Source organism: Carcharhinus amblyrhynchos, chromosome 10 (assembly GCF_965287045.1).
Source record: "Carcharhinus amblyrhynchos chromosome 10, sCarAmb.v2.hapA, whole genome shotgun sequence".
NCBI classification, from domain to species: Eukaryota; Metazoa; Chordata; class Chondrichthyes; order Carcharhiniformes; family Carcharhinidae; genus Carcharhinus; species Carcharhinus amblyrhynchos.
Genome location: NC_137333.1, coordinates 58,189,672 through 58,206,031, shown reverse-complemented (window position 1 = coordinate 58,206,031; position 16,360 = coordinate 58,189,672). Strand labels below are relative to the sequence as shown.

General features: G+C 40.3%; 1 protein-coding gene across 1 annotated transcript in view; it reads right to left on the bottom strand.

Annotated features, from left to right (window-relative positions):
* eif5b (eukaryotic translation initiation factor 5B) overlaps positions 1-16,360 on the bottom strand; it is a 102,813-nt gene that overhangs the window by 52,612 nt on the left and 33,841 nt on the right. Inside the window, exons 6-10 of the mRNA XM_080197116.1 lie at positions 9,981-10,131; positions 8,681-8,785; positions 5,408-5,497; positions 786-860; positions 227-534 (exon numbers count right to left, since the gene is read on the bottom strand). Coding sequence (XP_080053242.1) covers positions 227-534; positions 786-860; positions 5,408-5,497; positions 8,681-8,785; positions 9,981-10,131 — 729 coding nt within the window. The remainder of the gene's footprint in view (positions 1-226; positions 535-785; positions 861-5,407; positions 5,498-8,680; positions 8,786-9,980; positions 10,132-16,360) is intronic.

Genomic DNA, 16,360 nt, shown 5'->3' with positions numbered 1-16,360 from the left:
TGTGTAAAATTTGAAATAAAAATAAACAAGTACTATTATAATCCTATCTAAAGATTGGAAAATGAGTACTCAATGTGAAAGATTTTCTAAGCTACATCAAGACCACAACAGAAAACACCCGTGCAAATATGAATTTCTACCCATATAGACTTGTCTGCTCATTGATATAATTCAAGGTATTAGAATGTCAGACTGGAATTATTATTTTTTTAAGTAGAAATGATACCTCAATACGTCGCTTTGCTTCATCATAAATTCGTTCTTCTTTTGTTCGGCCATCATCTGAATCGGATTCAAGTTCAGAATCTGAGCTAAATTCTTTTGTCAATTTCATTTTCTCACTCTTTACCACATCAGGTTCTTTACCCACTCTCTCTGATGCTGTCCTGGTTTCACCAAAACCTTGTTCTTCGTCTTCACTTTCCTCACTTGCCCCTTCATCATCACTCTCTTCTTCCTCCTCCTCTTCATCCTTCTCTTCATCTTCCTCCTCTGCAGCCTCCTCTTTTACTTCAATATGGACAGTTTTAACTTCTATCAAAGAGTTTTCAAATTATCAGGATTAACCAAGGAAACTTCTTAAAATTATTGCAATATAGATATAACTGGCGGAAAGACTAATCTGAAAAGGCTTAGGCAAATGACTGGTTTAAATGTGTAAGCTTTAAATTTTGAGTGAGAAGGAAAGATTTTCATTCCAAAACAACAGGTTTACATTAGATATACTGGTACTCTTATTTCACTTTAAAACCTTTAGGGTCAGAGAAATTGCAACAGATGCTCACCTTTTTCTTGTTCATGGTCACTTGCCATAGCTTCCCAATCATCAGGATCAGCATCATCCTTTTTGTCTTCAGGTTCTTTGAAACAAAATTTCAAACAAACTTCTAAATATTCAACTTCAAATTAAAAATATATCTTAATATACACCAGAAGTTGTTTTAGTCAAGAATTTTACACTTGGGAAATATGTACTGTTATAGTGAAATGCATGTATTTTTGTACAAGGCACAATTATTCAGGTTAGTCATTTTGAAAGGTAATTAAATTTATGAAAATTTCAAGTTCTATGTGGCATTACATGGCCACATGAATAAAATTAGCACACGTATCCAGAAAGCTCAGGACCTGATTTGGAGATTTTACATATTTTAGGCCTAGCATCTACTGATAACATGTGAAATAAAAGTATGAAAAACGAAAAAAAGGATTTTATTTAGATTACTATATCTGACATGCCAGCTTTGAATGTAGCTGGTTTTTGGGTTCTCCCAGATTTTCAAACATCAGATAAGGGGTATGGTATCTGTATTACTTTTTTTAAAATTAAAGACTTTTTGAGTTGTACTAACAAAGAAAATATTTTTAAATCAAGGGAATACAATTTAAACGCAAAATAGTAATCTGTACACACAAATGCTTATTATATTCATTTTCTTTTTTGACAAACAGAATTGCTATAAAAAACACTAAACATACATGTAAACAAAATATTTCCTTCCTAGTTTTCTCCCCTTCACATGACAGAAGTCATACATTTCCTAGCTGGGATACAATTTCACAAGTGCCCACTCTTCCAGATGAATTTGAAAGATTGAGCATGGTGACTTTTTGCAAGCTGTTCCCAGCATACCTTCAAACTGAATCTTTTATTCTTGTTCTATGCTCTTAATAACTGTACTGTAACTCCTAAACTTGCAACACATCATATTCTGCACCCTATCCTTTTCTTCTCCTCTATGTACTCTATGAAGTATGTTTTGTCTGTAACAAATAAGAAAAAATACTTTTCACTGTATCCCAATACATGTGACAATAATAAATAAATTCAATCAATTGGCGCCCTGCCCACATAGCCACTATTCAACCATGACTGAATAACTATCAAATCGGAGATTGTAAAAAGTCACCTTAAAGCTAATTTTTAAAGGTGACAAGTTAATTGGGGATGGTGGGTGAGTGGAATCGGCTGCAGTCGGTGGTGGTGGATGCAAATTTGATAGGGTCTTTCAAGAGACTTCTGGATGAGTACATGGAACTTAATAGAATTGAGGGTTATAGGTAAGCCTACTAGGTATGGATATCATCGGCGCAACTTGTGGGCCAAAGGGCATGTTTGTGCTGTAGTTTTTCTATGTTCTAATTAGCAGAAATTTCTTTACACAGATCCTTAAGTGATGCAAAAGCTTTTTTCCTTTGCCTTGTGTATTGCAGCTTTTCATAACTGCTAGAGATTGTTCTCTTGTTCTTAATTGATATGATAAAGACAATACCAGGCAATGGAGCAGAGTCGTTGCACAGGAGTGAATAGAGAGAGGGAAAATGGAGATTCAATTTGCAGTCTGGAATAGAGTGTATAATTTCGGAGTTTGCAGATGATACAAAACTTTGCAATATAGTAAATAACAAGCAGGATAGGAGCTGTCTTCATGACAGCATAAAAGGACTGGTGAAATAGGTCAGAAAACTGGAGGGGTGCAAATCTTGGAAGGTGGAGGAACAAATTGATAAAATAGTTAATAAAACACATGGGATATTTTGCTTTGTAATTCAGGAAACAAGGAAGTCACAGTAAACCCTTACAAAAGTCTGGTCAGACTTCAGCTGAGGTTGCATACAGTTTAGGGCACCATAAGACATTGGAGCAGAATTAGGCCATTCGGCCCATCGATTCTGCTCCACCATTCAATCATGGCTGATACTTTTCTCATCATTCTCCTGCCTTTTCCCCTGATCCCCTTATTAATCAAGAACCTATCTATCTCTGTCTTAAAGACACTCAATGCCTGGCCTCCACAGCCTTCTGCGGCAGAGTTCCACAGATTCAGCCACACTCTGGCTGAAGAAATTCCTCCTCATTTCCATTTTAAAGGATCATCCCTTTAGCCTGAGGTTGTGCCCTCTGGTTCTAGTTTTGCCTATGTGGAAACATCCTCTCCACATCTACTCTATCCGGGCCTCGCAGTATTCTGTAAGATCCCCCTCTCATACTTCTAAAGCACAGATCCAGAGTCCTCAAACGTTCCTCATACGACAAGCTCTTCATTCCAGGTTTCAATTTTGTGAACATTCTTTGGACTCTTTCCAAGGCCAGCACATCCTTCCTTAGATATGGGCCCAAATATTCCAAATAGGATCTGATCAGATCACTGCCTCAGAAATACATCCCAGCTCTTGTACTTTAGCCCTCTCGACATAAATGTTAACATTGCATCTGCCTTCCTAACTGCCTGTATGTTAACCTTAAGAGAATCTTGAACAAGCGCTCCCAAGTCCCTTTTTGTTTGATTTTCTAAGCATTTCCCCATTTTGAAAATAGCCTATGCCTCCATTTCTCCTTTCAAAGTGCATAACCTCACACTTTACCACATTGTATTCCATCTGCCACTTCTTTGCCCTCTCTCCCAACCTGTCCAAGTCCTTCTGCAGTCCCCCGCTTCCTCCAAACAACCTGTACCTCTACATACCTTTGTGTCATCTGCAAACTTAGCCAAGTGCCTTCAGTTCCTTTTTCCAAATCATTAATGTATATTGTGAAAAGCTGTGGTCCCAGCACCGCCCCGAGGCACACTACTAGTCACCGGCTGCCATCCTGAAAAGGACCCTTTTATCTCCACTCTCTGCCTTCTGCCAGTCAGCCAATTCTCTATCCATGCCAGGATTTTACCCTTAACACCATGCACCATGGGCTCTTAACTTATTTAACAGTCTCCTATGCGGTATCCTTTCAAAGGCCTTCTGGAAATCTAAATAAATCACGTCCACTGGTTCTCCTTTAACTTCCTTGTTACCTCCTCAAAGAAGTCCAACAGATTTGTCAGACATGGCCTCCCCTTAAAGCTGTGCTGACTCAGTCCTATTTTATCGTGCACTTCCAAGTACTCTGCAATCTCATCTTTAATAACGGACTCTAAAATCTTGCCATGACCGAAGTCAGGCTAACTGGCCTATAATTTCCCGTCTGCTGCCTCCCTCCCTTCTTAAACAGTGGTGTTACATTAGTTACTTTCCAATCCTCTAGGAGCCTCCCTGCCTCCAGCAATTCCTGAAAGATCATCACCAACGCTTCCACAACTTCCTCAGCTATCTCTTTTAGAACCTGGAGTGTAGTCCATCTGCTCCAGGTGATTTATCCACCTTCAAACCTTTCAGTTTCCCTAGAACCTTCTCCTTAGTGATGGCCACTATACTCACCTGTGTCCCCCCAATTCTCCTGGAGCTCTGGTTCCATACTTCAGGAAGAATATCAAGGCATTTGAGAGAGTACAATGTAGTTTCAGTACTATATCAGGGATGGTGCATTTCATTGGTGCAGAGATTAGAGATGCTGGGATTGTTCTTCTTCAAGAAAAGTAGGCACAGTAAGAAGTCTCACAACACCAGGTTAAAGTCCAACAGGTTTATTTGGTATCACAAGCTTTTGTAGCACTGATCATTCATTAGGTGAATTCAATCAAAAATCCCACTCACCTGATGAAGGAGCAGCACTCTGAAAGCTTGTGATACCAAATAGAACTGTGGAATTTAACATGGTGTTGAGAGACCTCTTACTGGGCCCACCTTAGTCCAATGCCAGCATCTCCACATCAAGAAAAATAGGGTTAAGGGAAGTTTTACTAGAAAGAATCAAAATTACCAGGGGTTTCAATAAAGCAAGCAAGGAGAAGTTGCCTCTTCTGTCATGTGTGTAAGTAAGCTGGTCATAGATTTAAAATAATTGGCAAAAAGAGAGGAAAATTAGAAAAAATATTTTCATAGATTGCTTTGAGGTTCGGTACGCACAAGCTAAAAGACTGGTGAAATTGAATTCACAGGAACTTTTAAAACAGGATTGTACTTGGACGACAGATTTGCAGAGCCATGGAGGAAAACCCTGGGGCTTGGGATTAAATTGGGCAGCTCTTTGACAAAGCTTGCACTGGTATGATAGGTCGGATGGTTTTTCTCCTGCAATCCAAAGTTCAAATGATTCAATGCCCACATTCAACTAAATCTAGCTAAAAGCTGAAACAACAGTAAGGCTCTATAAAAAAGAATCCAAGACACTGAAGACCATACAGCACAAGGCTTGAAGGTTAATACATACAGAACACTGCAGAAGAAAATAGATTCTGCCCTGCACTGCAGCACAGCATGCAGAACTTATTCTGTCCAAGTAATGCAACATAATGGATAATTTCTGTCTTTGTATATCACTGAGCAAATACAAGTCATACTGGTATTACCAGTACCACCTCACTACCTATACAAGTAGGTACAGAACATCAAGAATCAACTCCAATAAAAAGTAAGACGCTCAAAATTGTTTATGGGAACAACTTGCACAATAAACCACAAGGTATCCACAGCACATCCAAATTCCCAACAGGTGGCACAACTTCTGATACAAGATAAATAAATTACTAACCTGGTGTGGGTTCTGAAATCACTTCTGGTACCTCAGTCATCTCCAGTTCAAGTTCTTCATGTACTGGGGTTGAGGTGACCTCCAAAGCTTCTGTAATAAGGTAACATACCATAAATATTTCAGCATGTTATTGGGCCAGGAATCCAGAATATTTGAAGCAAATGATTCAACTCATTATGCAGGTCAGTAAGCAAAATATAAAGTTTGTTTATTTTGAGATTATGCTTTAATATATATGGCTTTCTTTATTAACACTGAGCATCACTTTAGAGTCTTGTTGCAATTCAACAACTATACAAACATACAAAACAGCATAAATAAGCTGTTCAGACCCTTGAACCTGCTCTGCCATTGAAGATAATGGTTGATGTGTTTGGATTTTTAACTCCACATTCTCACCTACTCCTAATAATCTTTGATTCCTTTGACATATAAGAATTCATCTACCTCTGCCTCGCTAAATATTTTTAAGAAGCGGGTTGATGGGTTCTTGATAAGAGAGGGGATTAAGGGTTATGGGGAGAGGGCGGGAAAGTGGAACTGAGCTACAACAGATCAGCCATGATCTTATTGAATGGCGGGGCAGGCTCGAAGGGCTAGATGGCCTACTCCTGCTCCTATTTCTTATGTTCTTATGTTCTTATATTCAGAGAATCTGTCTCCACTGCTTTCTGAGACAGAGTTCTAAAGTTACACCACCCTCAGAAAGCAATTCTCCTAATTCTTGTCCTAAAAAGACATCCCCTAATAATAAAACAGTGCCCACTCCCTAGTTCTGGACTCGCCCAAAGAAATGTCATTTCTGCATCCAACTTGTAAAGACCATTCAGAATCTTAAATACTTCAATCAAGTCACCCCTCACTCTAAACTCCAGGGGAAAGAAATGCAGTCTATGCACCTATCCTCAAAACAAAATGCTCAACCCAGTCATTAATCTAAAACCTCCTCTAAGCCACCACTAATACATTTACATCCTTCCTTAAATAAGGAGACCAAAATTGCACACATTGAGGTGTAGTCTCTTCAATGCCTTATATAACTGAAGCATAACATCCTTTCTTTTATCTTCAACTCTTTTTGTAATAAGCCATCAGCTTTATTGATTACTTGTTGTACCTGCGTACTAACATTTTAAGTTTGCAGACGACACAAAAGTTGGTGGAATGCAGATAGGCAAGAGGACAGTCAGAGGATACAGCAAGATATAGATCAGTTGGAAACTTGGGCAGAGAGATGGCAGATGGAGTTTAATTCAGATAAATGTGAGCTAATGCATTTTGGAAGGTCCAAGTAAATGGCAGAACCCTTAACAGTATTGATAAGCTGGTCACTGAAAGTGGCAACGCAGGTGGAGAAGGTAGCCAAGAAGGCATATGGCATGCTTACTTTCATCAGCCAGGTCATTAAGTTTAAAAATTAGCAAGTCTTGTTGCAGCTTTATAGAACTTTAGTTATACAGCATTTGGAATATAGTGTTCAATTCTGGCCGCCACACTACCAGAAGGATGTGGAGGCTATAGAGAGGTTACAGAAAAGATTTACCAGGACGTTGCCTGGTATGGAGGGCATTAGGTACGAGGAGAGGTTGGAGCGACGTGGTTTGTTCTCGCTGGAACGATGAGGTCGAGGCGGGTGTCTGATAGAAGTCTACAAGATTATGAGAAACACGGACAGAGGGGAACGTCAGAAGCTTTTTCCCCAGGGTGCAGGAGTCAATTACTAGGGGGCGTAGGTTTAAGAAGCAAGGGGCAAGGTTTAAAGGAGATGTACAAAACATGTTTTTTTTTTTTACACAGAGGGTGGTGGGTGCCTGGGGAGGTAGTGAAAGCAGATACGATAGACCACACCCCATACACCTACTTTCATACAGAGGTTGATGGGGATGAACAACTTCATAAGCATCTGGCAGAAGGAAAAGACAGTTAACCAGAGTATTGCAGAGTTCGCAGGAGATGACAAGATTGGCTTTGGCAACCCCCTTAAAGTTCGCATTTCCACTATCCTCAGTAAAAGTTGATCTGCTCACTTACCTCATTGTTATTTGAGTACTTAGTGCACAAATTACTTGAGGTGCTTCCCTGATCATCTATAGTGACTAAAATGCAGAAGTACTCTGATGAATTTGAAGGTATTTGGAATTCATATGATCACAAAAAGAACTATGTAAATGAAAGCTCTTTTTCTTAATGCCTTTTTGCTGCCTTGAGAAAAATCTTCCTTTATCATCCACTTAATTTTACTGTTTCAACTTTTCAAAAACAATTGTTTTCCATCAATTTAAATCATTAACTCCTGTGATGAGTCAATCTCTGATTCATGACTTATCGGCTGTGCTCTCCACCACATCCATTCATGTTATCCAACAGAAGTATAGGGTTCAGAAATAGAAAATGCTGGAAAATTTCAGCAGGCCTGACAGCATTTGTGAAGAGAGAATAGAGCCAATGTTTTGAGTCTGGATGACCCTTTGTCAGAGCTCAGGTACAGGGTTGTTTTTGTTTGTTCTGATGAAGGATTGCGAGGAGAAATGTCTTCACGTAGAGAATGGTGAGCCTGTGGAATTCTCTACCACAGAAAGCACTTGAGAACGAAGTATTATATATAACTCTTGGGACTAAAGGGATCAAAGAATATGGAGGGAAAGCAGGGATCAGTTGCTGAGTTGGATGACTAGTCACAATCATAATGAATGGCAGGGCACACTCCAAGTCTGAATAGCCTAACCCTGCTCTTATTTTTGTGATGTGAGGCACTAACTGAATATAATCTATATTCTTTTGTTTTACCAAGTTATTTTAGATCTGATAAAGGTGAAAAAGGATTATAATTTGATACTGAAAATAAACAAATAACTAACCGATGAAAGAAAAAGGCCAACAAATCTATCAAGCCTGCTCATCCAGACATGGTGTACAAATACCATCAACACAAATACCACACCACAACCTCCCAACAGATACAAAAACTCATCTTTGGGAATATCTCAGGATACAACTCTTCACCAACTCCTGAATACATTCAAGCAAACACCAGGAGACTGCCACATTGACACAGTTATTACAGTTATCCCTCACCCATGTTACATCTTCACATATTTTCTACTGAAGTTCAACTGCTATACGTGTATTTTGAGTCCACATAATTTTAATTTACTAAAGGTTTGCAATTGCTACAAAAAGTTAATATGCACATTGATAAATGCATTAAATGCATATGATCCATATCATTAAAAATTCTGGACTAGTGAAGTAGCCTAAACACAAAGCACTCACCTTCTTTATTTTCCTCTCCTTTGTTCTCCTGCTGCTTTTTCTTCTTTCGGGTATCATAGACTGGTCGTTTCTTTGGCATTGAATCTTTGGACGGCACATCAACACCTGTGAAACCAAAGTGCAATTCAGGACAAGATTTTTTCCTAAAATATATTTTCCTCCACTATGCCATTTACATGCTACCCAATATTTTCTATAATCTACAGCATTCTATACCCTCTTTCTGTCAGTCAGGTGAATAACACTGACAAATCAAGATAACTAACTTGCCAAATTGCTTTAGTATAATTAGTTGATTAAAAGTGAGGATTTGCAGATATAAAAGCCATAAAATTTGAGTTGTAAAATTCCGGTCATTCTTTCCAGACGGAAAAATGTTCAAGTTTCTCAAGTTTTTATTGATAACTGAGACATCAGAAAATAGCAATAAACCTCAATACACTGCACATCCATATTGATATTTCACAAGTCTCATTAACTTACTGCTGAGCAAGTTACAGCAGTGGTCTTTAATGGTCTGTCATTCATGTGCAGTTTAATTGTCGACATGTATTGAGTTATTACGACTCAATAGAATACATCACCATTCACAACTATAGTAAAAAGCAAGCTGAGCACTTTAAGTTAAAGGAAATTTGGCATGTCAGCTACAACTCTAACCAACTTTTACAGATGCACCATTGAAAGCATTCTTTTTGGTTGCATCACAGCTTGGAACAGCTCCTGCTCTGCCAAGGCTGCAAGGAACTACAAAGGATCGTGGCTGTAGCCCAATCCATCATGCAAACCAGCCTCCCAACCATTGACTCTGTCTAGACTTCCTGCTGCCTCGGCAAAGCAGCCAGCATAATTAAGGACCCCAAGCACCCCGGACATTCTCTCTTCCACCTTCTTCCTTTGGGGAAAAAATAAAGAAGTCTGAGGTCACATATCAACCGACTCAAGAACAGCTTCCTCCCTGCTGCTGTCAGCCTTTTGATTGGACTTATCTTGCATTAAGTTGATCTTTCTTTACACCCTAGCTATGACTAACACTACATTCTGCACTCTCTCATTTCCTTCTCTAAGAACAGTATGCTTTTTCTGCGCACAAGAAACATACTTTTCACTGTATGTTAATACATGGTGACAATAATAAATCAAAGTGGCACTGGCGCTGAAAAGTGTACTGTTTTACCTGTTGTTCCAAAGACTCCTGTGGGCTTATTTGCATTAGCTATGTAGTACCTCCGATGCTGCTGCAGATACCGCGGTTACATTAAAACTATGAAATAAGTAAATATTCCAACTTCATCTCTACCTTGAGCACGGAGAAGTTCAAGTGTAGCCTCAGCTCTTGCTTTGGCATCTCTCTGGGCTTTTGTCAACAGCTTGCCCTCCTTTTTCAAGCGTTCTTTTCTTTCTTTTTCTTTTTGTTTCTTTTTTTCTCTGCGTTCCTGTTCTAGTTTCTCCTGAAAATTCAAGACATTTCAGAATATTAAACAAAATGTTTACTAACAACCCAGTTACACTTGATTCAGTACGACTAAACACTGTACAAGAAACAGCAAAGTTATAATTTGTTTATAAAAGTTACTTCAAAATATCAACTTTTTATAACTATCCATCATAGTCTGATTCACAAATTGTAAAATGATGCAAAATTTAGAACCCAAATTAAATCACAGAATACTACAGTGCAGAAGAGGCCCTTCAGCCCATCAAGTCCACAGCGACACATAAAAGACCCTGACTTGCCCACCTAATCCCGCTTGCCTGAACTTGGCCCATAGCCTTGAATGTTATGGCATGCCAAGTGCTCATCCAGATTTTTTTTTAAAGGATGCAAGACATGCCAACTCCCACTACTCCCAGGCAGTGCATTCCAGACCATCACCACTCTCTGGGTAAAAATGTTTTTCCTCAAATGCACCCCCCTCCTCTCCCCCACCCCCCCCAAAACCTCCCATCCCTCACTTTTAACTTATGTCCCCTCATAACTGACCCTTCAATTAAGGGGAACAACTGCTCTCTAATCCACGCCCTCATACTCTTGAGCACCTTAATCAGCTCATGCCTCTGTCTTCTCTGCTCCAGAGAAAACAACCCAAGCCTATCCAATCTCTCTTTATAACAAATATTCCATACCAGGCAACATCCTGGGTGAATCATCTTTTCGCCCCTTCCAGTGCATTCACATCCTTCCTATAATGTGGCGCACACAGTACATCAGCTGTGGTCTCACTGAAGTTCCATACAACTCTATCATGACCTCTCTGCTTTTGTAATCTATACCCCGATGGATAAAGGTGAGTATGCCACATACCTTTTTCACCACCCTATCAACCTGCCTTTCCACCTTCAAAGACCTATGGACAAACATGTCAAGATCCCTTTGCTCTTTGGAACTTCCTAGTGTCAGATCTTTCATAGTATACTTCCTTGTCAAAAATTACTCCTTGCAAAGTATACCACCTCACAATTTTCAGGGTTAAGTTCCATCTGCCACTTATCCGCCCATTTGACCATCTCGTCTATATCTTCCTGTAACCCAAGACACTCGACCTCACTGTTAACCACCTGACCAAACTTATTGATGCTACTCCCCACATTGTCATTTATATAAATGACGTGGATGGCTAACAATCGGGGGCCCAGCATGGATCCCTGCGGTTTGCCACTGGTCACTGGCCTCCAGTCACTGAAGTAGCCACCTGTCATCACCCTCTGTCTCCCAGAGTTAAGCTAATTATGAATCTACCTTATCAGATCATTTTGTATCACACGTGCATTTGCCTTAAGTCTCCCATGTGAAGCTTTGTCAAAGGCTTTGCTGAAATTCATGTAAACTACATCAACTGCACTACCCTCATCGACACACTTGGTTACATGCTCAAAAAATTCAAATCAAATTTGTTAGGCATGACCTCCCTCTGACAAAACCGTGCTGACTATCCCTGATCAAACCTTGCCTCTTCAAATGGAAATAGATTATCTCCTTCAGAATCTTCTCCAGTAGTTTCCCAACCATAGACATGAGACTCACTGGTCTGCAGTTCCCTGGCTTGTCTCTACAACCTTTCTTAAATTGTGAGACCAAATTAGCTGTTCTCCTGTCCTCTGGCATCTCCCCGGTGGCCAGAAAGGAATTAAAAATTTGGTTCAGAGCCCCTGTAATTTCCTCCCTCACCTCCCACAACAGCCTGAGACACAACTCATCCGAACCTGGAGATCTGTCCACTTTTAAGCCTGCCAAAATCTTGCAACTCCCAATGGAGTTTTTCTCTAGGACCTCAGTCTCTCTCCCCAAGTTCCAAAACTACCTCCTCATTTTCATGGGTAAAGGCAGATGTGAAATATTCAATTAACACCCTACTTATGTCCTTTGCCTCCATCCACAGATTTCCCCTCAGTTCTTAATGGACCCTTCTCTTTCCCTGGTTATCCTTTTCCCATTGATATACTTAGAGAATAAATAGTATTTCCCCTATTTTTAGCAGTCAGAGTTTTCTCATATCTCCCCTTTGCTCTCCTAATTGATTTTGTAAGCTCCATCCTGCACTTTCTGTACTGCACTAATGCCTCTGCAGGCTTAATCCTTTACACTTGTTAAAAACCTATCTTTTCCTTCTCATTGTATCCTGAATGTCTTTGGTCAATGGTTCTCTGGGTTTGTTACACCTTCCTATTACCCTCAAGCAGCTGTACCCTCCCATTTCATCTTTGAACTGCTCTTCTGTAGATTTCCCCACAAGTAATTCATTCCAGTCTACCTTGGCAAGATCCTCCTTTATTTTGTTAAAATCTACTCTTTCTCCAAACCAAAACCGTTTTCTGCAATTTGTCTATTTCTTTGTCCATAACAAATTTGGATTGAGCCATGTGGTCATTATCACCAAAATAGTCCTCCATCAACACATCAACTACCTGTACAGTTTCATTCCCCAGAATTACATCCAGTACTGGGCCATCCCTTGTTGGATCCTCTACATATTGACCCAAGAGATTTTCCTGTAGACATTAGAAACTCTATTCTGTTTAAGCCCTTAACACGATGGCTCTCAGTTAACATAGGGAAATTTGAAATCATCTAATATAATTACCCTCATTATTTTTACACCCCTCCGAATTGCACACTTTTGCTCTTCAATTTCCCACTGCCTATCCGGGGTCTATAATAAACACCTAGAAACATAGCTGTCCCTATTTTATTCCTAAGCTCTACCCACAAAGCTTAATTTGATGCCTCCTCCAAGATATCATCTCGCTTTACAGCAAGACTACATCCTTAACTAAATGCAATGCCTCCTCCTCTTTTACCCTGTCCTTGGTCTTCCCTGGATTCTATATCTCGGGATGTCGAGCTGCCAATCCTGTCCCTCACTCAATCTATGATGGCTAACATATCATAATTACACGCGTCAATCCTTGCCCTTAAGTTATCTGTTTTATCTTTAATACTGCTGGCATTAAAGTAGAAGCCCATCAGCCTTGTCATACTTCCTTGAAAATTACTACTGTTGTATTCTCTCTGACCAGATTGCTTTTTTATGTCATACTGTGTCCCTATTCTGCTAACAATCTGGGTACCTTCACCTTGCCAAATAAGTTTAAACTCTTTCCAACAGCAGCAGTAAACCCGCCAGCGAGGATGCAAGTCCTGCTCTGATTCAGATGTAGACCATCCCACTTGCACAGGTCCCACCTTCCCCAAGAATAGTCCAGGAATCTAAAACCCTCCCTCCTGCACCAACTCTTAAGCCATGCATTCATCTGTGCTACTCTCTTATTTCTGTACTCACTAGCTCATGGCATTGGGAATAATAGAGATTTCAACCCAAGAGGTCCTACTCCTTAGTCTACTGCCTAACTCTCTAAATTCTTGATGCAAGACCTTATCCCTCTTTCTACCTATGTCATTGGTACCAACATGTACCATGATCTCTGCCTTATCACCCTCCCCCCTTCAGGATGCCCTGCAGCAATTCAGTGACATCTCAGACCCTGGCACCAGGGTAGCAACACACCATCCTAGAGTCTCTTTCACAACCACAAAAACGCCTTTCTGTGCCCCTGACTATGGAGTCCCCTATGACTATTGCTCTTCTGTGTTTTGACCCTCCCTGCTGAACACAAAGCTAGCCATGGTGCCAATGCACTGGCCGCTGCAGTTGTTGACCCCCAAAAGTATCCAAAGCAGTATATCTGTTGGAGAGGGGGAACAGCCACAGGGACCCCTGATCTGACTACCTGCGTCTTCTAGCGATCAACCATCTATCTGTCTATACCTCGGGTACGACCACGTCTCTGTAACTGCTGTTTTCTGTCACCTGCATGCTCCTAAGCACATCCAACTACTGCTCCAACCAAACCATGTGATCTGCAAGGAGCTACCATTGGGTGCACTTCCAGCATATGTTGCCATCCAGAATGCTGGAAGTGTCTTGAAACTCCCACATCTCACAGTTAAAGCACTGTACCCTGCTGACTGACATTTCTAGTGTTAAATAATCAGATCAAAATTAATAGTTATTAAATTTAGCACTAATTAAGCCCTTCTTGTTCTCGTTCAATCAATTCCTGCTTTTACAGATTATGAACCACAATATGTATTTTCAAATCATAAGAAGTAATAAAAGCTGTAAAGACTTACTGACCTGACCCACTACTTACCAATCAGCACTCTCTCTTATAGCCTCTGCTGCCTGTTTCACATAACTTCCTGTTTCCACCCAACTCCAAAAGCACTCTCACTCAGCCAAGCAGCACTGAGAGGCTTCTGCTTTTATAGCTTTCAACTTACAATGCCCTGGAACTGGTTTGAATGGGTTGTACCATTAACCAGCCAGAGCTACATTTGAGAGCAACTCAGCTGCCTCCTGGTTTCAAGACTACACTAACAAAAGTGCAACTTTTAACTACCCAATTAAAGAACTAATATAGCTAACACTGAGAGCAAGTTCAATGACTACTTGCTCCCTTATAACTCACTTGAATTCCCTGTTTCCACCCAACTCCAAAAGAACACACATTCAGCCAAGTAGCACTCTCACTGTCTCATCTTGTAATAGAATCAGAAACAATGATTTCAAAAGGAAATTGAGTACTAGAGGGCAAAAAATGTGGAGATTGATAGGGTGGGAGAGGAGGAGTTAGCAGTGATCAGTTTGCTCTGACGATAAAGACTCAATGTTAAATAGTTGCCCTCTATGCCTTAAAGAGGACTAAAAGATTGTGCAGTCCTGAATAGACGTTTGGCTCAAGATCTTCTACAAGTCACATTTTTAATTTCAGGTGTTCCAACAGAGGCAATTCTAAAAGATGCAACCAGGACTAATCTAACAGCCCAGCTAGACTTTATAGAGCCCAGCTTAGTTTAATTATCAGATCTAGGTCACTTTCTCATTTTGCAGAATATTTTAGAGGAAAATATTTTCAATGTCTAAAACATATTTTAAATGTTTCAGTTGATACACATCTGATGACATTGAGATTTTAAAGTGAACATCTACATCTGTACACAACTTTGTACGGTTCTCTTCATTTTACATTGATATTCATATATTTTGCCTGTGTTGAGATACATCAGTTCAGTTGATTTCCCTACATTTAATGTAAGAACATAAGAAATAGGAGCAGGAGTAGGCCATCTAGCCCCTCAAGCCTGCCCTGCCACTCAGTAAGATCATGGCTGATCTGAAGTGGTTCAATTCCACTTATCCACTTGCTCCCCATATCGATCAGAAATCTATCTACCCGTGATTTAAAACATATTCAATGAGGTAGCCTCCATCACTTCAATGGGCAGAGAATTCCAGAGATTCACTACCCTCTGAAAGAAGAAGTTCCTCCTCAACTCTGTTCTAAACTCACCCCCTCCCCCCCTTATTTTGAGGCTCTAATTCTGGTTTCCTTTAAGTAGAAAGAATCTCTCTACCTGTATCCTATCTAGCCCCTTCATTATCTTATTTGTCTCTATAAGAACACCCCTCAGCCTTCTAAACTCCAACGCATACAGGCCCAAACTACTCAATCTCTCCTCATAAGCTAACCCCCTTATCTCTGGTATCAACCTGGTGAACCTTCTCTGTACTCCCTCCAAGGCCAATATATCCTTTCGCAAATAAGGGGAACAAAATTGCAGACAGTACTCCAGTTGCAGCCTCACCAGTGCCTTGTACAGTTGCAGCAAGACCTCCCTGCTTTTATATTCTATCCCCCCTCGCGATAAAGGCCAACATTCCATTCGCCTTCTTGATTACCTGCTGCATCTGCAGACTGAGTTTTTGCGATACATGCATAAGGACCCCCAGGTCCCTCTGCACAGTAAGATGTTGTAATTTTTCACCATTTAAATAATATTCCATTTTACTATTATTTCTTCCAAAGTGGACAACCTCACATTTGTCAACGTTATACTCCATCTGCCAGATCCTCGCCCACTCACTCAGCTGATCCAAATCTCTCTGCAGACTTTCTGCGTCCTCCACGCAATTTGCTTTCCCACTCATCTTTGTGTCATCTGCAAACTTTGTTACCCTACACTCAGTCCCCTCCTCCAGATCGTCTATGTATATGGTAAACAGTTGAGGCCCCAGCACCGATCCTTGAGGCACGCCACTGGTCACCAATTGCCAACTAGAAAAGCACCCATTTATTCCAACTCTCTGCTTCCTGTTAGATAGCCAATCCTCAATCCAC